This window comes from Cavia porcellus, unplaced genomic scaffold, assembly GCF_034190915.1.
Source record: "Cavia porcellus strain 051 isolate PalLab524CR breed Dunkin Hartley unplaced genomic scaffold, mCavPor4.1 scaffold_23, whole genome shotgun sequence".
In the NCBI taxonomy this organism is placed as follows: Eukaryota; Metazoa; Chordata; class Mammalia; order Rodentia; family Caviidae; genus Cavia; species Cavia porcellus.
In genome coordinates, this window is record NW_026947506.1 from 54762520 (window position 1) to 54783021 (window position 20502).

Sequence of the window (20502 nt, forward strand, 5' to 3'; positions counted from 1 at the left end):
AGTACACTCACAGCATTGCACAACCGCTGCCACGGTTCCCAGAATGATTTCATCACCCCATTCAGGAGCTCAGGACCTTCCCGTTCCCCACCAGCCCTCCTTGTCACTCTTCTACTTTCCGCTTCTGTCAGTTTGCCTTTTATGTTTATGTAAGCGGAATTCATGCAAAAGCCCTTTTGCAGGGCTGACGTAGCTTAGCGTGGTCAAGAGCCATCCGGGTGGCAGCCTATCCAGAGCTGCGTTCATTCCCGCCGCTGACCACCCCGATGGCAGGCGTGTAAAACTGGGTTCATTCATCTGTCGGTAGACAGGTGGGCTGCATCTGCCTTTTGCTTACTGTGAATACTGCCGCGGTGGACGTCGCATGCAAGCATTTGCTTGAGTCCCTGTTTTCAATTAAGGGAACACTTAGGAATACAATTACGGGGCCATATGGTAGCTCTGTGTCTAATTTTTTGGTGAACTACAGAACTGTTTTCCATAGCAACTGAACCATTTTTACATTGCCGCCCACAGTGTATGAGGAATTCACTTTCTCCTGAGAAATTTCTTCTCCTTTGCCAATACTTGCTATTTTCTGGTCTCAGTCCCTTTTTGATATAGCTGTCCTAGTGGGTGTGAAGTGGCAGCTCATGGTTTTCAGGTGACTGATAATGGCGAATAGCTTTTCTTTGCTTTTTGTCCATTCCTAAATCTTCGTGGGAGAAATGTCTACTCTAATCCTTTGTCCAGTAAATAGGGCTGTTTATCTTCTGGTGACTTGGCTCTAAGAGCAAATTATATCAAATCCCTACCAAATAAGATTTGCAAATATGTCCCCCATTCTATGGATTGCCTTTTAACTAACAGAAGGCAGGGGGCTTGTTGTGTCTTAAGGCAGGAGTCTCGCTATGTTGCCTAGTGTGACCTCCAGTTCTTGGGTTCAAGCAATCCTCCTGCCTTGGCTTCCCAAATAGCTAGAATTACATGCATAAACCACCACATCCACCTCTTAAATGCCACTGAAGTCTGACTCATCTATTTTCCCATGTGTTGCAAGTACATTTTGTTTCATGCTGAAGAAGTCATTGTTAGGGAGGGGGTGTAGCTCACTGATAGAGCATTTCTGTGGCATGCACAAGGCTCTGGGTTCAATCCCCAGCATTAAAAAATATACTCATTGGGCCAGGGATTTAGCCCCAGCATTAAAAAATATACTCATTTGGGCCGAGAATTTAGCTCAGTGGCATAAGCACCTGTCTCACAAGTGCAAGGTTGTGAGTTCAATCCCTAGTACCAAAAAGAAAATTGAGAATCCTATCTTTAAAACATAATTATTGGGGCTGGGGATTTAGCTCAGCAGCATAAGCACCTGCCTTGCAAGCAGGCAGTCGTGAGTTCGAGCCCTGGTACCGATAAAAACGAAAAAGACAAAAAAAAAAACAAAACATAATTATCATGGGAAAAATATACTCATTGCCAAATCTGAGGTCATAAGGATTTTTTCTGGTGTAAGGAAATAGTCCAAATTATTCTTTCACAATGTAATTTTCCTAATCCTATTTATTGAAGAGATTGTTCTTTCCTTCATTGAAAGGCCTTGGCATCTTTGCCAAAAAATAAATGATTGGGTTTGGAATGCTTTTTTTTTTCTAGATTCTATTCTAGAATCTAGAATTGATCAAAACATCTGTCATTGGGTCAATGATTTCTAGTAAGTTTGAAATCAAGACATGCAGATCCTCTGACTTTATGCCTTTTTCCCCCAAAACTGGTTTGACTATTTGGTGTCTTTTGAGATTCCACATGCATTATAGAATGGGTTTTCCCATTGCTGAAAAATTTGAGATCTTGAAAGGAACTGTCTAGAATCTGCACATCATTTTGGGTAGTTGTATCATCTCAGCAACATGGTATTCCAAGCCATGAACCCAATGTCTTTCCACTAATTTCAGCCTCCTTTAATTTATTTTAGCAGTGTTTATGGTTTTTCTGTGTATGAGTCTTTCACCTCCTTGATTAAGTTCATTCCTAAGAATTTCATTCTTTTTGATGCTATCATGAATGAAAATGTTTTCTTATTGTTTGGGTTACTTTTGTCAGAATATAAAAATACAACTAATTATTGTGTCATGATTTTTTGTATCCTGCAACTTTGTTGAGCGGGCTTTTGAGCTAGAACCTTTGTATGAGTTTATAGGAGTTCTTTATGCTTTTCTACATGGAAATTCTTGTCATCAGAAATAATTTTACGTCTTCCTTTCTGTCTTAGTGCATTCTAGCTACCATAACAAAATACCACATACCAGGTGATGTACAAGCAACACAAATTTATTTCTCACAGTTCTGGAGTCTAGGAAGCCCGAGGTCACCGGCGGGTGAGGGCCATTCTCATGCTGCCTTCTCACACCCCCCACCCCACCCCAAGGACGCAGAGGCTCCTGGGAGCAGAGGACACTTTTTAGTGGTATTAATACTATCCATGAAAGCTCTGCCCTCATGACCCAATCACCTCTTCAAGTCCTCACCTCCCAGTCTCATCACCTTGGGGGTTAGGATTTTACACATGAATTTCAAGAGGACACATTCCGATCAAAGCACTTTCCAAGTTAGATTTCTGTTTATTTATTTTCCTTCCCCAGTTGCTTTGGTTAGAAATTCCAGGACTAGGGACTATATTCCAGCAAACATAGACACTGTTGTTGCCTTTTTCCTGATCTTAGTGGGAAAAACTGTAAGTCTTTTGCCACTGAGTCCAATGTTAGCTGTGTGATTTTCATCTATGACTCATTGTGTCCTTGAAATTTCCTTCTAGAGAGTTCTGCTCATGACAGGATGCTGAACTTTTCAGATATTTTTCTGTTTTGTTTTGAGACAGGATCTTGCTATGTAATTCAGGCTGGCCTTGAGCTCACTTTGTAGCCCCAGGCTGGTCTCAAATTTGCAATGATCCTTCTGCCTCAGCCTTCTGAGTTTTGGGATCACAGGCGTGTGCCTCTATACCTGGTTTATATACTTTTCTGGATCAATTGATACAGCCATGTTGTTTCTCTCCTGTATCCTATTAATGTGGTCTATTACATCAACTGGTTTTTATATGTTGAATCACTTTTGCAACCCTAGAAAACATCATGCTTGGTCATGTACTGGGGTCTGTGCCTAGATGCCCAATCTCCCAAACAAGTGCACAGTGAAGGACCAAACGAACAAGACAAGTGGCATGATCCTCAGGGCACCAGGTGAACCAAATCCCTCTGCAGAGTTCCCAACTCTGGCGGCTGAGACAGGCAATGTCTCTGGATGGCCCTATTTATTTACTTAGTATTCAAACAAGGAAGGGGTTAAACTGGAAAACACAGGAAACCAGAGAGGGGTCTTGGGAGGGGTTCACGGACCCCTCCAAGGAACAGGCGATGCTAATTAACAGGCGATGAGAACTACCCTAGGAGAAAGTCTCCAGGTGTCCTCAGCTGTGGCCTGTCTTGACCCTGAGGTGTCTCCTTGTTCTCCGTTCAGCCATGCTTGGGCCACGCCACAGCCCTGCATGTGTATTCAACTTCAACGGCTCTCACAGTCACAGTGTGTAATCCTTTTAATATGCTGTGCATCTTCCCTATGTTTGCTAGCATTTGGAAATTTCTGCATCTATATTCATAAAGGACATTGGCCATAGCCCTCTTGCAGGGTCATCATCTGGGTTCAAAATCAGGGAAACTGAACAACTCAGGAAGTATTTCTTTCTCTTTGGTGTTTTCAGAAAAGTGGGAGAAGATGGCTATTAATTTTAAAAGTTTGGTAGAATTCACCCGTGCAGCCATCTGGCTCCGGTATTTTGCCTCTTTTGGTAGGTTTTTAATTAGCAGTTCAACTTCCTTATGACTTGTTTTTAGTTTAACCAGATTTTTAAAAGTCTCTTCCTGTGTTAGTTCTGGCAGTTCTTGTGTTTCTAGGAATGTTTTCGTTTCACCTACATTATCCAGTTTATTGACTTACAGTTCTCTTTTTGGTACCAGGGATCGAACTCATGACCTCGGGCTTGCCGGACAGACATTTATGCTGCTGAGCTAAATCCCTGACCCTTTTTTAAAAAATGTTTTGTTGTTGTTCTTTAATTCCTGGCTTTTGAACTTTAGTTTATCTGTATATTATTCAATTTCTATTTCCCTCTCCTTTCATCTCCTGTATATTTTTTGGTTATTTCTTAATAATCATCTTGTCACTAACAATTGGCATTTTAAATGTATAAGAGCCTTGTTTGAACAACACTGTTCCAATACTGTCCAAATACTCTACACCTTTACATCTCTATGCCTCCTCTTTTACATTATTATTCTCACAAATTATACACTGTACATCCACTAAGAGATTTATAATATTTTTGCATTTGCCTTTGAAATTAATAGGAAGACAAGAGGAGTTACAAACCAAAAGTACACTAATATTGGCTGTTATATTTACCTATTTGTGACCTTTCCCAGTATCTGTTATTTCTCTATATAACTTCGAATTATTATCCAGGGCCTTTTTTGTTCCAACCTGAAAGTCTCCTGCTAGCATTTCTTATAACACATGCTGACTAGTATGAATTCCCTTATTTGAAATGTCTTAATATCTCCTTTACTCTCGGAGAATAGTCTTTCTGGCTCCAGAACTCTTGGTTGACTGGATTCTTTCTCTTTTTTTCCTTTCAGGATAATCAGTCTTTAATCTTACTGAGGCCACTCTGTATGCTACAGTCACATTTCTCTTGCTGCTTTCAAGACTCCCTTGATCTTTTGACAATTTGATTAAAATTTATCTCTATGTGGATCGCTCAGAATTTACCCTGCCTGGAGTTCTCTTCTTCTTGGATACTGTATTAGCCATCTTTCCACTGCTGAGACCAAATGCCTGACCTATACAATGTAAAGAAAAAAAGGTTTGGGCCGGGGATTAAGCTCAGCAGCATAAGCACTTGCCTGGCAAGCACGAGGTTGTGAGTTCAATCCCTGGCACCACAAAAAAAAGGTTTCTTTCAGCTCAGTGTTTCAGAGGTTTTCGTTCATGGTCCATTGCCTCCAGGGCAGAAACATGGTGGAGGAACACGGCTCACTTCATGGCTCCCAGGGAACACAGAGAGAGAGAGGAAGGTGTCGGGGACAGGATATATTCTTCAAAGTCACAATTCCAGTGACTGCCTTCCCTCACTGGGGCCCCACCTCCTAATATCCAGTCAACTATGAACTCATCTATGGATTATTCACTGAGGAGGTGAAAGCCCTCCTGCTCCCTGCAGAACCCCCACCTCCAAACACATGACAGTCTAGGGGGACATTTTAGACTAAACCATCACATATATATTATGAATGTTTTCATCAGACTTGGCAACTGCTTCACCATGATTCCTTTGAATAGTTTTTTCTGTACCTTTTCATCCTCTTCTCTTTCTGGAATAATATGCTATCCCACGGGTCTCTCAGGTTCTGCTCATTTCTCCTTTCTTTTCTTCTTTGGCTTTGTGGACGAGTAATTTCAATTGCATCATTTTCAAGCGCGTGGATTCTTATGCTTGCTAAAATCTGCCTTGAAGCTCTCTAGTGACATTTTTGTTTCAGGTATTCTACTTTTCAGCTCTAGAATTTCTATTCAGGTTCCTTTTAAAGAATTTCAATCTTTTTACTGTCATTCTGTATCATACATTGCTCTTCTGGTAATTTTAGATCTTTGTCTATGGTTTCTTTAGCTCATTTATGTATGATGACTAGGAATTGCAGTGGTGGAGATTTCTTAGAAATAGTTCTTAAGACCAGGATTTAGCTCAGTGGTGTAAGCACCTGCCTGGCAAGCACTAAGTCATGAGCTTGATCCCTGGTACAAAAAAAAAAGATTAAAAAAGAAATAATTCTTAAGAATAATTTTGAATTATTTTTCCCTATGATTGGGAGGTATTTTCCTGTTCCTTTGTATGGTTTGTAATATGGAGAGCTAATTATTTGGAGTAGTACAATATGGTAACCCTGGGAATCAGATTCTCTCCCTCATGTTTTGCTCATTGAGTTCACAGTCATCTATCTGTATTGTGATTTTTCCAAACTATTTTTGCCAACCTGTATTCTTTTCTCTGTGTAACAACTGGTGTTTCTGTTGCTTCTGCAGTTAGCTTGTGGCCTGAAATATGACTTAGATGTATAGATTTTTTAAAAAAATAACAACAACAACAACAACAGAAAACCCCGCATGTACATCTCTAAGTCTTCTGCTAGCTTCCCACTAGGGTAGCTATTGCAGCTCAAGGAGCCAGAAGCAAAGACAAGGCTCTCAGGGGACCACCAGGTCAACCAAAAGGCACAACTAGAACATGAGATCTTTTCTGCCCACCTTGCTGCAGCCAGCAGCAGGGAAAGCTGCACGGCTGTTTAGATGGAAACACCAACAACTCCTTGAACTTCCTACGCTTCCATTCCAATGATGTTGTACCTGGTCGCTCATTTTCAGTCAGAAGCTTCTCTGGTCTAGTGTAGGAGCAGCAGCAAAGGGGCTGTGTCACCTAGCCATCCCCTTAGGGCCCTCCGAGGGTGGAAGTTTGATGTCAGACTGCTATAGGGACAGGGTTTGCTGGTGTCCTCAACTCTGATGCATGATGGAACTCCCCTTGGCGGTGACAAGACCTACAAGGTATTGAACTACCCGGGGTTATCCGCACAGCCTGCTGACCCCTCTCAGTAGCCCAGTGAGGACGGTGAGCTGTGACAATCTTTTGCTGATGACAAAACTAAAGCATGAAAATTCAAGGGGACCTTCTCCAAGCCTCTGCACCAGTGAGTGGTAGAGTCGGCCTCCAGGCTCCTGCTGGGAACCTCACGTATATACAGGTGTGGCCTGCTTGGCCCTGGAGAGCACCACATCCTGTCAAGGAGACTAAATTCTTATAATCCTGGAATCAGAATGTCCCAGGGGTCTTGGACAACTGCCTTCTGGCTGGTGCATCCTGGGAAGACCCTCAACTCCTGGGAGCCTCAGTCTCCCCACAGCACACAGGCCTGATGTAATCCATGCCGGGGTCTGACATTATGCATGACCTGTGGTGTCTACCCAGCATGCCTTGCTGTTGCCTATCCCACCTCCCCCTTGCCCACTGCCCCTGGAATCCTGGCCCTGAATCACAGCTGCCTACCATCATCCCCCTCAAAGGCCCCAGCCTGGCCCTCAGCCAGGCTCAAGTCTGCTCTGCAGTGAGCAAACACTTGCAACACTTGTGACCTCCAGGCCCCATTGCATCAGTGGCCCATGCTTGGCACCAGATGATGAGGGGGCAGTCTGGGCACAGACTGTGACGCGGGCTGGCACTATGGGCTCCTGGCCTCCCTTGCCCTGCTTCCCTTTCCACAGTCTGGCATTTTGGCCCATTTAACTGTGGTCCTTTATCCTTCAGAGTCGGAACTTCTGATCAAAATCAGTAGACAAGACCTAAACTTTCTAGTTTTGTCTTTTTCTTTGGTAGTGGGGGTTGAAGCCAGAGTACGGTGCCTGCTAGGCACAAGGCCTACCCTGGGGCCTCACCCCAGCCCTTTTTATTGTGTTTCAAGTCAGGGTGTCATCTAGTTGCCCAGGTTGGCCTCGAATTTGCAATCCTCCTGCCTCAGCCTCTGGAGCAGCTGGATTACAGGTGTGTGCCACTGTACTTGGCTCTCTCACGTGAATATTACCTATAGCATCCGTGGCAGTATGGGTTGTACATTTCTGTTTCCCATGTGTAGTTATCTGGCTTATGGAACGGATCGTCTCAGGACTCAGGGTCTTTACACAACAAACCTCTGCTGTCTCACGTGGCCTCCACAGGGCAGAAAGGCAGAGTGGCTCTGGTTTCCTCTTCGGCCTGGATGGGCTGTCACCTGAAGCTGTAATAGGGGCTGTGAGCCACGTCCAAGTGGTTCTGTCTCAGGTGTGGTGGGGTGCAGCCTGGCAGCAGGGGCCTCCTTCTGGGTTAGCTGTGCCCACAGGCTCGTGCGTCCCCACAGCACAGTAGCTGGCCACCCTTGCAGTGAGCAATGCACAGAAAGACAGGGGCCACACATCCTTCATGGCCCAGCCTCCAGTCACACTCCAGCATGTCTACAGTATTCTGTCCCTGCCCAGCTATGTCTGCTGATCTTGGGAGAGGACACGGCAGAGACCAGGCATAGCAGAGACTCCCTAGGGAGTGACCACTAGGTTCCTTTAGAGTTCTTTAAGCCAGGCATGATGGTGCACACAGGAGGCTGAGGCAGGACAGGATCAAGAGTCTGAGACCAGTCTGGGCTACATAATGAGTTCAAGACCAGTTTAAACTACATCGAAAGACCCTGTCACAAAAAAATCAACACTAAAGAATAAACGATTCCTTTAAACAAGCACCTTCCCACGCCAATAGAAGCAAATAAACCTCACTATTTTCTTCCTTTTTTTCATATATACATAGGTAGATACACAGGATCTCATTATGTATTTCAGGCTGGCCTTGAACTTGCTGTTTACCCCAGTTCACACTCATTCTCATGCCTCAGCCTCCAAAGTGCTGGAATTACCACCATGTGCCACCATGCCTGGCTTCACCATTGTCAATGACTTCATGTTGCACATAATTTATTTAGTCAATTTCTTATACAATATTTGGATATGTGGGCTCTGTACCATTTTTTATACCAGAAGAAATAATCTTGAGTATCCATCACTGAATTTGTAATATTGAGATAAACGAAACTATTGAGATAAGCAAAAATGAAAATCATGTCAGGGCTGTGAGGCAGCTCCTTAAACCTCAAAAGCAGGGAGGTTAACTGGGACACAGAGCAGGACCAGCCTAATCTACTCCCTCTACCCCAGTGTGGAGCTTGCTACCTCCTAATACATCCTGGCCCATTATCACATAGCTCTGGGTTTTTTCTAGAAAGTTCTAAGCAGAGCCAAGTATGGTGGCACAGGCCTGCCATCCCAGCTACTCAGCGGGGTACTGCAGCAGGAGGAACTCAAGTTCGAGGCCGGCCTGTGCAACTTTGCAAGACGTAGTCTCAAACTAAAAAAATAAAACAGGCTGGGTTTGTAGCCAGTGCAAAGGCTTTAGGTTCAATTCCTAGTCACACACACACACACACACACACACACACACACACACATACACACACACACATTCTTAGCCCACACCTCCCATTCTGGCCACCCAAGGAACGCAGCGAGAAGAGCTGGACCATCCTTACTGTGCCAAGATGTGGCCCTGGAGAACAGCAGGGCTCCAGGGCCTGGCTAGCTCCAAACTCAGGCACAAGCTCTGTACCCATAGCAAACAGGCTGGGGTCAGTGACCTGTCACATGAGGTCTGGTGAGGCTGTCCTTGCTTATTTGGGAAACAGGATCGATCGAGTCAGTATATAACCACCACGGCTATTGGTGGAGGAGCCCGGCATCCCTGCAAGGCACCCTCTGTACCCTAACTGCCTGCCAACTGTGGCTAATTTTAGCAGGGCTTGGAAGGTGTCTGCCAGGGCAAGTCTCGGGTTCACTCCCAGACAAGCATGAGGAGGGGCTGGGTGTGTGTCTCCACCCAGCAAATAAATTATATGCAACATGAAGCCACAGGTAAAACCCAAACCAGTCTTGCCTGGGCCAGTAATTTGCAATTATGTCCTCATTGACCACCCTACTTTCTTGAGTTTTTGTTTTTTATTTTTGTTTTTCTAGCTCAGGGAACTTTGAGATGGGATCTGTGGTTGACAGTTGAAGAGTGCTGACTAAAACTTATATATTTTACTTGGGGATCCCTCAGGGTAGCCCTGGGGCCATGCACCTGCTCCTGCTCCTGTGGCCAGGAAGCTTTGTGTCAGTGGGCTTGGGGGACCCCACACCCTGCAGTTGCCGAAGCTTCCCTGAATGTCTGAGCCCTGGGTCCTTCGCTGCCTATTTGGGTCCCCACTGTGGATGGAGCTGTGCCTTTCCTGCACCTCCCTGGTCTTCTTTACATGGGTCATCTCTTCCCACCAGAGCACCAGGCTGCACCCCAGATCGTTCACAATGCACACAGGACCTCCCCATTGATGGGACCAAGGGATCCCCCTTCCCATCACCTCCAGTCGGCCTGGTCACCTCTTTCTGCTGAGTGTCCAGGAGTGCAGGGTGACATGCTGGCTCAGCCATGCCCCCCAGCAGCAATCCCGAACCGCACCTTCCCCATAGCCCTGTCCCCAGGGCCCTTGGCAACCCTGACCCTGTGAGATCCTCTGCCCTTCTGGCCCTGCCCCTGACCCCGCCACATCGGGCAGAGTATTTCAGTAGCTGCCCACTGAGCACCTCAGTACAGAAGCCCTGGGCTGCCTGTCCTGGGCACCTCTGGCCAGGCAGCCTCACCTGCTCCAGGTGTCCTCAGACGCCACAGTGACACAGCCACACTCCAGCCTCAGCAGGTGGCTGCAGCTCCACTCCCCAAAACTCCCTGCTGCCCCTCAGACAGATGGCCATGGATGAGGCCCGGAGCCGAGCACAGGCAGCCCTGACGCTGGTAAGGGTCTCCCAGAGTCCAGGGCCTCAGGCCGGGAGGGCAGCCCCGACCAGCACCCTCAATTTATAGAAGCTGGGTTGGGGGCGGGGATGGTGAACAGGCAGAGAGCCCTTGAATGAGCTCTGAGGTTCTGGGGGACCTGGACATGGCCCTCACCTGCTACTCACAGGTTGCGAGTTGCCACCCCCTCTGTGGGAGCCCTTTCTCCTGAGCTGGAAGTCTCCCAGCTTTGCCCGGTGCTGTTGGCCCCTGGGCTCCTTGTATCTGTCACTCTGGGGGTGACAGATTAGGATGACATGCTCCTCCTCAGGAGCATGAGTGCAGCTGACTCCACTGGGGAGGCTCTGGATCCCTGTGCCAGGGTCCTGTGGTCCCACAGGGGTGACCTCCAGTGCTGGCCAGAATCTGCCTCTGGCTGGGCTCACTATCAACCCAGCCCTCTGTGGTGCCCCGCTTCCACTGCATTCCAGGGATGGGATCTCAAACCCAGCCCCCTTGTCCTGCCTGATCCCCTTCACCTCTCCTCTGCTATCTAACCAGGATGCCCGGTGACCTCTGTGGCCTTAAGAACATCTCCACATGGAGGAGGGCTGCCCTCTGTGTGTGTCCAGCAGGACACTCCCCGGGATGCCCCACCAAGGCCCCAGCTGCATTCCCACTCCTGCCCTGTGTTGGAGTGGTGCCAGTGCAGGGCCTGTTCTGTCAGTGCCCTCGACAGACCCTTTCCTTGTAACCTTCCTTGGGTAACAGCATAAGGATGGAACTCTCTTAAAAAATGGTTTTTGGGGCTGGGGGATTTAGCTGAGAGGCATAAGCACTTGCCTTGCAAGCAGGCGGTCGTGAGTTCGATCCCCGGTACCGATAAAAAAGAAAAAGACCAAAAAAAAAAAAAAAATGGTTCTTAACTAAGGATCTATAACCAGTAGGAATGCTTTGGGTTGCGGGAAATCTACATTCTCAATACCTGTGGCTTCAGTGGTTATTATTTACTTTCTAGCCAACAAATAGAGTTGGGGTGCCCAGCATCAATCTCTCTTCTCTGTGCTAACAGCCTCATCTCCTCATGCTTGCAAGATGGCTGTTGCAGTGCCCGTTGTCACATCCTCAGACAGCCACACTCACAAACCTTAGGGGAGTCCTGTAATTCTGCCTGCTGATAAAATCAGTCTTCCTCTCATTTTCCATTGACCAGAACTGGGCCATATGTCCAATTGCCAGAAAGAGGACAGGTGCTGTGCTTCTCCAAGCCTAGTCATGCCTTAATGTGGCACCCTGCCACCTGAACAAAATCCGGGCTGTAAAAAACCAAAGAAGCAAATAGCATGCTGCCTCCTAGCTGAAATTCAGAGCATCTCCAGCCCACTGAGCTTATGTGAGCAAAAGAGAGCAAGTTCCTATAAAGACTGGATCCACGGCTTTTATCAGAGTGACTGACTTTTCCTTTTTTTGTTGTTGTTAAAAATACATATATCTTAGGGGCTTTTGTTTGTTTGGCTTGCAGTGGTGAGGATTGAACCCAGATCTTTAGCACTGAGCTACATTCCCAGCCCTTTTTACCTTTTTCTTTTCTTTCTTTCTTTCTTTCTTTCTTTCTTTCTTTCTTTCTTTCTTTCTTTCTTTCTTTCTTTCTTTTTTTTTTTGAGACAGTCTCATTAGGTTGCTAAATTGCCCAGTCTGGGCTGAAGCTTGCAATCCTTTCATCCCGCCTCCTAGAATGGCAGGATTATATACACCTGGCTTGAAAATATCTTTATGATTACTTTTCTTACCACTGTATCAGTGTGGCCTTTCTCCATGAATATGCAGTGCTGGGCAAAGGGAATGGATGCACAACTATGCTCTCTGGGAACCACCAGGACAGCCATCACCATGGTCAGGGCCTGCTCTCAGGTGCCCATGGAAATGGTGCTGGTCAAATCTGAGCTCCCCCGGCTCACACCCATGCATGCACACCCACCCCCAAGCTCAGCTCCCACCCAGTGGATGCCGTGCCAGGCTAGCAGAACCCCAACAGGCAGTGGACAGGCATGGTGGCTCACTCTGACCAGCCTTGCCTCGGTGCCCTGTGCACACCAGTGCTGGATGCTCATTTGCTCCAGGGAGTCCTGGCAGAAGGGTGGCCAGGTCTTTGCCCAGTGACACCAGCTGCCCGCCCGCTGATCAGCTCCAGCTTTGTCTCACCAGCTGCCCAGGCAGTGCCCTCCTCCTCCCTTTGTCCCTGACCTGAGGGCCACCAGGAGGTGCTACCAGACATTGAGCCACAAGGATAGCACCAGGCACAAAAGCCACTCGCCCCTCCAGCATGCCCAGAGTAACCATCAAGGGCTGATCCTGGAATGCTTCCCCTTCAACTGTGTCGGGCCGTGTGGAGAGAGGGGACATACAGAACTCAGGGCCAGAGGACAGCAGGAGACCCCGTGCATGCCCAACCTCCCTGCAGGCGGAGCAGATCTTGGCAGAGTTCCAGCTGCAGGAGGAGGATCTGAAGAAGGTGATGCGGCGGATGCAGAAGGAGATGGACCGAGGCCTGAGGCTGGAGACCCACGAGGAGGCCAGCGTGAAGATGCTGCCCACCTACGTGCGTTCCACCCCAGAAGGCTCAGGTACCGCAGGGATGGCACTGCCAAAGGCTTCGCTATCCCCGGAAAGGGTCCCTGGGCAAGCAATGATGTCCCCAACTCACCCACCCTTGGCTCCGCAGGTCCACAGAAGGACCTCTCTCTCCATGGTCTCTCGGGGCCCTGCCCCATCCTGAGTCCAGGCCCAGGCCCTCAGTGGCGCCTGGGGCTATAAGACGGGGTTCCCATGGACGGTTCTCCAGTGTGCTTTGATCCCTCCCCCTTGACCCCAAAGTCTGGGCCGGTGACCCTACTACACCCGCTAGCCTGCCTGATACCCACTCTCTTAGAGCTGGTCCCAGGCCAGCTGCCTGGGTCCCTCCAGCCCAGACTTGCCAGACAGTGCCAACCTGAGTGCGCCTCTCTTTGTCTGCAGAAGTCGGAGACTTCCTGTCCCTGGACCTGGGAGGCACCAACTTCAGGGTGATGCTGGTGAAGGTGGGGGAGGGTGAGGAGGGACAGTGGAGCGTGAAGACCAAACACCAGATGTACTCCATCCCCGAGGACGCCATGACAGGCACTGCAGAAATGGTGAGCAGCTTGGGGGCCTGATGGGCAGGGGTGAGGTCCCTGGGAGCTTGGGGGTCCATCCACCCCCCCCCAGACCGCCAACGGCGGTACCAGAGTACCAAAGGCGGCTCAGAGGCCTCAGCAGACAGCCTCTAGGCCTGGCCAACCAGACCCAGTCCCGTGGTCATTGTGTTGTGGAGGGATTCAATGGGCTGGAGAAGCTGCTCCAGCTGGTGGTTCTCTGTCTACTTTCCCAGAGGAAAGGTCAACATATAAAAACTGAGCAGGCTGTGGTAGCACACACCCTGTAACCCCAGCATTTAGGAAGATGAGACAGGAGGGTCTCTACACATTGTAGGTCAGCCTGGGCTACATAGAAAGAGCCTGCCTCAAAAATCAAAATCAAAACCAAAGCACTGAGTGGCCCTGAGGGGCCAGGTTCAAGGCAGAAGTCCCACACACACTGCCCGACCCTCACTTGCCTACAGATTGCTGTCTGTTGGTGGATCTGGGCAGCAGGCATGGCACAGGCACCTCCCTAGGCCCTGGTGCCCAGAAGAGAGTTTGGTTCACCTGCAGAGCCAGCAGCTCTGAGGACAGGCCCATGGTTGGGGGCTGGGAGCTGGGGCAGCCAGGATACCCGGAAGCATCGAAGGAGGCAGCAGCCGTAGCTACGGCCAGGAATGTGCCCCCACCTAGACCTCGCAGAGCAGCCGGCCTGGCCTCACGGGGTCTAGCGGGGACTGGGCTGATGGCGCAGGTTCACTGGTGTCTGGGGCTGCCTCTGGGGAGGTGCAGAGCCTGAGTAGTGACCCACAGCAGGGCGTGAGCTGAGGACCACCAAGCCAGAGAGGGCTGCTGGCTGGCCCAGCCCTGCACCCAGCGGCCACCTTGCTATGTCTTCCAGCTGTTTGACTACATCTCTGAGTGCATCTCTGATTTCCTGGACAAGCACCAGATGAAGCACAAGAAGCTGCCCCTGGGCTTTACCTTCTCCTTCCCTGTGAGGCATGAGGACATCGACAAGGTGGCCAGGTGGAGGGCAGGGTGGGGAGCAGAGGGTGGCGGGCAGTGGAGGGCAGCTCACAGAAAGGAGGAGATGAGGGCTACTTGACTGCCCCATCACACATGGCCTGGGAAAATAAGCGGCACATGAGCTGATCGCCACTGTCCACAATGGGGAGTACAGCCGGCCATGGGCTACCACCCCACCTCATCACCCACTGCAAACTCCAAAGTTAGCCTGCGGTTACAACTTGATACACATGCATGCGTGCGTGTGCACATCTATGCACACACACATGTACACACATACACGACCTATGTACATATGAACACACGAGACCTCTGGATCAGAAACAGAACCAGGTCACAGCTCAAGTTAGAAGCAGCCAGAGTAACATCTCACACAATTTCCCAAGTCCTGGTCCCCACAGAGACACAGGTGGGCCAGGTAGTACCCACCCACCTGCAGGCAGCAGGGAGCTTACAGGGAGGAACCCCAATCTACAGACAGCACTGCTCCCCTGGGAACCCGCCTTGCTCTTCCGGGGTAACATCTCAGGGATTTACTGTGCAAACTTTTCAGGGCTGGGCCACTCCCCTTGTATGTTTGAGGCTTGAGGTTCAGTGTCTGCTATCATATACACATGCATACTCACAATCATCCTTAAATTGGTTGAGACCCAACCCCATGGGAAGATGAGATGTTCAGGAAGAATCATCTCCGATAAGTCTCGAAGCAATGTGGGTGCTGAGAGTCTGTTTCCTCAATGGCCCAGTGCGGGCACACATCCCATGGCTGGAAGGAGCCAGCTTAGGGCTCAGCTCTGTGCCCAGAGCCCATGGCATGAACCTGCCTCACTCCACAGGGCATCCTTCTCAACTGGACCAAGGGCTTCAAAGCCTCAGGAGCAGAAGGGAACAACATCGTGGGGCTTCTGCGAGATGCCATCAAGAGGAGAGGGGTGAGGACACCTTTGCCTGCCCAGAGGGGCTGCTCTGCCCTCCCAGGACCTTTCCCCCACCCCATCATCTCAGCTTCTGCTGCCCACCACCACTTTCTCCTTCTCTTCTTCCTCCTCCTCTTTTCTCTTCTTTACAGTCCTGTGAGATGAACCCAGGGCCCTTGCACTGAACAATACCCTCAGCCTTTTTTTATTTGTTGAGAGAAGGAAGGCTTCCCAGTCTAGTCTCCAACTTGCAATCCTCCTGCCCAGCCTACCAGCACACTGGGAGACCTGGCTTATCTTGTGCTCCTTGGCAGGACTTTGAGATGGATGTGGTGGCCATGGTGAACGACACAGTAGCCACAATGATCTCCTGCTACTATGAAGACCGCCAGTGTGAGGTCGGCATGATCGTGGGTAAGGGCTCCTCCCCCCTCCCAGGCTGCAGAGGGGCCTATGGGGGCAGTGAAGGTCAAAGCACAGTGCCAAGTACAATCGGTGCAGGGCCTAGTGCCAGGGCCCGCCGACCTGGGGGTGTGGTGGTGCAGGCACGCGTGCAGTAGGAAGATTCACCACTCACAGCACCACGATATCACATGGACCACCAGCTGCAAACACACACCGGATCCAGTTAAAACACTTTATCCAGTTAATTAGTTACACTGGACAGATTTGTCTAAGTGGAAGAAAATCACAAAGGTGGCATCACCCTTTCCTAGAAAGTCTTTCCATGGGTCTGCCTGGCCCCACTCCCAGAGGCCACCACTGCTCAGGGAAACAGGAAAGGAGCCCCAGGTCCCACACCCTTACTGCTTATCTGTGCCTATGGGCTCTGGGGACCCGGCTACCCAGACCATGGACATTATTTGCACCTATAGGCCCATCTGAACCAGTCCTGAAAGGTCACATATTTGAGACTGGAGTGGGCTCCCAGCTGTAATTATAACCCTCCAAATCGTTTCTATGTTTTGTGCAGATCATACATGTTACACACGATCGTACATGCTGTACAGGATTGTACAGATCCGCAGCACAGTAGACAAATGCCTGCGTCTCTCTTGAGCGCCAGCCTGACCTCACCTTGTCTCTCCACCTGCTTCCCACTCGTACTTTCATCCTCACCTTTAGGATAGAAAATTGTTTTTCAGTGCAACATCTGTACCTGAATCCCCGCTCTCCCCTGCTGGGCCCCTCCCAAAAAGCCCCTGCTGCCTCAGCTGGCTTCTCACCACACCAGGCTGCAGCTGCTCGGCCCAAGTTCTCCCTTCCCAGGTGCCTGTTGGTGTCCATGACTCACATCTGCTCACAACACCTGGTGTTTCAAATCATGTAACTACCAAAGGCTAAAACTTGGGGACTTCACATCAAAGTCCAGGTTCATGGTTTTCACCAAACAACTGGAAGCCAGGGAACCCTGCCTCTTGCTGGGGACCTGCATAGCTGCATTGTCACTCAGAACTCCAGAGCTGTGTGGCCCATGTAGCTGCACTGAGCACAACACTGTGGCATCATCATCAAAACTCTCTGTGACTTACGGCTGAAGAACACCACAGGGCACAGCCAGTAACAAACTGAAGCCAGTGCTGCCCACAGTGGCCTCTAGGCTGTTTAAGGCTCACACCAAAAAGTGCGCAGGACAGAGGGGCTCAGGGACACCTGCGCAGGGTGCCTAGAAACACCGCTAAAGCACACAAAAGCAGAATATCCCACGTCCATCGCTGGCTGGCAAACTGTATTGGCACAAGGTCTCAATCACCCAAGAAATGTCACTTTCCCATAACCTGACACCCACAGCTTTAAGGAGGACAGGTTTATTTTGGTTCATGTTTTAGAAGTTTCAGGCCTTGCATGATGGAAATGTCTGGGCCAACAAAGCCGCTGGCTCGGACCAAGGGAGGCAAGAAGCAAGGAGAGAAGGGAGGAGCCTGCGAGGGAGGCAGACCCTTCCAGGCCACGTCCCCAGCAGCTGCCCATTCCCACCAGAGCCCACCTTCTAACAGCAAGTCACTAAGGCACCCCTCCAAACTCAGTCATCTTCCAAACACCAGGGCTCTGGGGGCCATCTTAGATCTAAACGTAACAGTGGGGAAGGTGTCACCATCCTCTTCCCTGAAAGAGACTGGCACGGTCGCCCTGGGTCACCGGGCCAGCCCTGCACCCCTGAAGCCTGACTGATGCTGTTCCCACAGGCACAGGCTGCAACGCCTGCTACATGGAGGAGATGCAGAACGTGGAGCTGGTGGAAGGGGACGAGGGCCGCATGTGCGTCAACACCGAGTGGGGCGCCTTTGGCAACTCTGGCGAACTGGACGAGTTCCTGCTAGAGTATGACCGCATGGTGGACGAGAGCTCCGTGAACCCCGGTCAGCAGCTGTAAGGACGCCCACAGTCCCGCTAGGCCACTCCCTGTGCAGCAGAGGGTAGCAGCGGTCTCCAAACCTGGGTGTCCTCCTTCCCTCAGCCCGCTCCTGGCCTGTTCTGGTGGAGCCCAACAGTGGGATATGTAGGTCAACCTTCTCACAGGTGACTCTGGGCACAGAAGAGTCCTGGAAGGCCCGCAGCAGGGCTCCCCAAAGTACAGGCTTGTCCCGTTCCAGAATGAGTATATCTTGTGGAATGCTGCAGGTGGCCTAGCACATCTGGGAAACCCAAGCTCAGAGCTTGTCATTAATCATGGGTGTCACTTGCTGGGCACTGTGCCCAGCCTGCTAAGTACGCAGACTCCCATACACACACAACACACGCAGACTCACATAGGGAGAACGTGCCACACTGTGGGGTGCGCCTCAGGCTGAGCACTAATCCTCTGGACCTCAGTGTACCCCACTGACTGGCCAATAAGAAAGAACTGCAACCCTCGCTGGGCCCTGCACCCCATCCCGGCGTGCATGGCTCAGCAGCGCGGCCCAGCACCCTCAGCTGAGCTGGGCTGGACTGGAGATGCCGCACGCCTGAAGTTTCCGCGAAGCACAGGACCATAGGAAACACAGAAACCAGGGCAATCGGGCTGGGGTGGGCAAAGGCGTCACGGAGTCCCACGTGGCCACCTCGGAACCACGCTGGGGCATTGGGCCCTCCCCGATGGCCCGTGTAACCCACGCGCCGCCTGCAGGTACGAAAAGCTCATCAGCGGAAAGTACATGGGCGAGCTGGTGCGGCTCGTGCTGCTCAGGCTGGTGGATGAGAACCTGCTGTTCCGCGGGGAGGCCTCAGAGCAGCTGCGCACGCGCGGCACCTTCGAGACGCGCTTCGTGTCGCAGGTGGAGAGGTGGGCATGGGGCGGGCGGGGACCGGGTGAGGGGGGAGACGGGGACGGGGTGTGGGCGGGGACCGGGGCGGGGCGGGCAGGGGACGGAGAGCCGCGAGGAGCGCTCCGTGGGCGGGCCCGTGGTGGAGAGGGGTGAGCGTGGGTGTGGCCCCGAGCCAATAGGCGGGGAGAGCGGGCCTGGGGGTCGGGGCGGGGACCCTAAATGGCCGGGACGTGAAGAATTTGAGGCGGGGTCCTAGGCGAAGCACTTGGCTCCTATCCCGGAGCGCGCCCGCGCCTGGCGAGCTCCCTCCTCACCGCAGACCCTGTCCCCGTCATCCGCGCGACAGCCCTGAGCCGCGGCACTGTCGCTGGAGCAGAGACCCAGGCCGGGGTGGGGGTGGGAGTCTCTGGCCTTGCGGGCCCTGGAGCCACTAGGGCGAGCGAAGCCTCCCCGCCTCGCCCTGCAGCGACCCGGGCGACCGCAAGCAGATCCACAACATCCTGAGCACTCTGGGGCTGCGGCCCTCCGCCACCGACTGCGACATCGTGCGCCGCGCCTGCGAGAGCGTGTCCACGCGCGCCGCGCACATGTGCTCCGCGGGGCTGGCGGGCGTCATCAACCGCATGCGAGAGAGCCGCAGCCTGGACATGATGCGCATCACCGTGGGCGTGGACGGCTCGGTGTACAAGCTGCACCCCAGGTGAGCCCATCCGGGCCGGTGGACGTGGGGAAGACTGATTGGGGACCCTCAGCCTAACCCTACTCCTCTCTGTCCAGCTTCAAGGAGCGGTTCCACGCCAGCGTGCGCAGGCTGACGCCCCGCTGCGAAATCACCTTCATCGAGTCCGAGGAGGGCAGCGGCCGGGGCGCCGCGCTGGTGTCTGCGGTGGCCTGCAAGAAGGCCTGTATGCTGGGCCAATGAGGGCCCGCGAGGGCGCAGACGCGGGGCCACCGCTGCTCTGAGGACTGGAGAGGCCCCTGGAGCCCAGCCGGCCCCTTCTCTAGTTCAGTCGATGGAGCAGAGCCCCTGCCTGGCTGGAGTGACTGCCAGGAGAAGCAGGCACAGAGACTCTGACCCCCTTGGCTTCCTTGCTGGAATCAAATACCCAGAAAGGAGTGGATAACTCAGGACTTTGCAGTTCCGAGCTACCCACCCAGGGAGAGGGGACCCCCAGAAGGACGGGTTCTCTGGGCTGGCCTGGAAATGGGTCTTGTGGGGCCTCACCCTGCAAGGAGAGGCATCTCCAGAAGCTTAGCCAGACCAGACCAGAGCCCAAGGGGAATGAGGGCTGCTGGCAGCTGGGTTGGTGTGTCCTTCCCTGTGGCTCAGGAGGCCTGGGACCCCCGGGAAAGGGGCCCCGCAGCATGGAAGTGCTTCCCAGGCCACAGGGATCTTTTTGGTCACACAGCCCCACCCCGAGTGACTGGTAGTTCTGGCCTGGCTCTTCACAGGAGATGCCAAGGGAGCTGCAAAGGATTTCCTGCATTATCAGGGGCCCTTACCTGTGCCCACAGGGAGGACGGTGTCCGTGGCTGTCACACTGGCCCAGGAAGATGCTCCCAGCAGCATCCTGCACACCTCAAAAGGCCTCCCCTTGTCCTCATCAGGACATTCATGTGCCACGTGACCTTCTCTATGCCCAGACCGGGCCTATAGGGTTTTTAATTAAAAACTTTAAAAGGTTTAA

At 51.5% G+C, this 20502-nt stretch overlaps 1 protein-coding gene across 13 annotated transcripts in view; it reads left to right on the forward strand.

Moving 5' to 3' along the window:
- Gck (glucokinase) overlaps window positions 1–20502 on the forward strand; it is a 42280-nt gene extending 21778 nt beyond the window's left edge. For 4 of the 13 annotated variants that reach the window (XM_063234414.1, XM_063234422.1, XM_063234421.1 and 1 more), the window contains exons 2-10: window positions 12927–13089; window positions 13481–13635; window positions 14522–14641; window positions 15486–15581; window positions 15881–15980; window positions 17753–17936; window positions 18676–18823; window positions 19281–19514; window positions 19592–20502. In XM_063234414.1, coding sequence (XP_063090484.1) covers window positions 12927–13089; window positions 13481–13635; window positions 14522–14641; window positions 15486–15581; window positions 15881–15980; window positions 17753–17936; window positions 18676–18823; window positions 19281–19514; window positions 19592–19777 — 1386 coding nt within the window. In that variant the 3' untranslated portion in view covers window positions 19778–20502. Of the gene's footprint in view, window positions 1–9655; window positions 10487–12926; window positions 13090–13480; window positions 13636–14521; window positions 14642–15485; window positions 15582–15880; window positions 15981–17752; window positions 17937–18675; window positions 18832–18876; window positions 18964–19280; window positions 19515–19591 lie in introns of those variants that run through there. The other 9 variants (XM_063234417.1, XM_063234420.1, XM_063234416.1 and 6 more) reach the window with 9 other exon arrangements.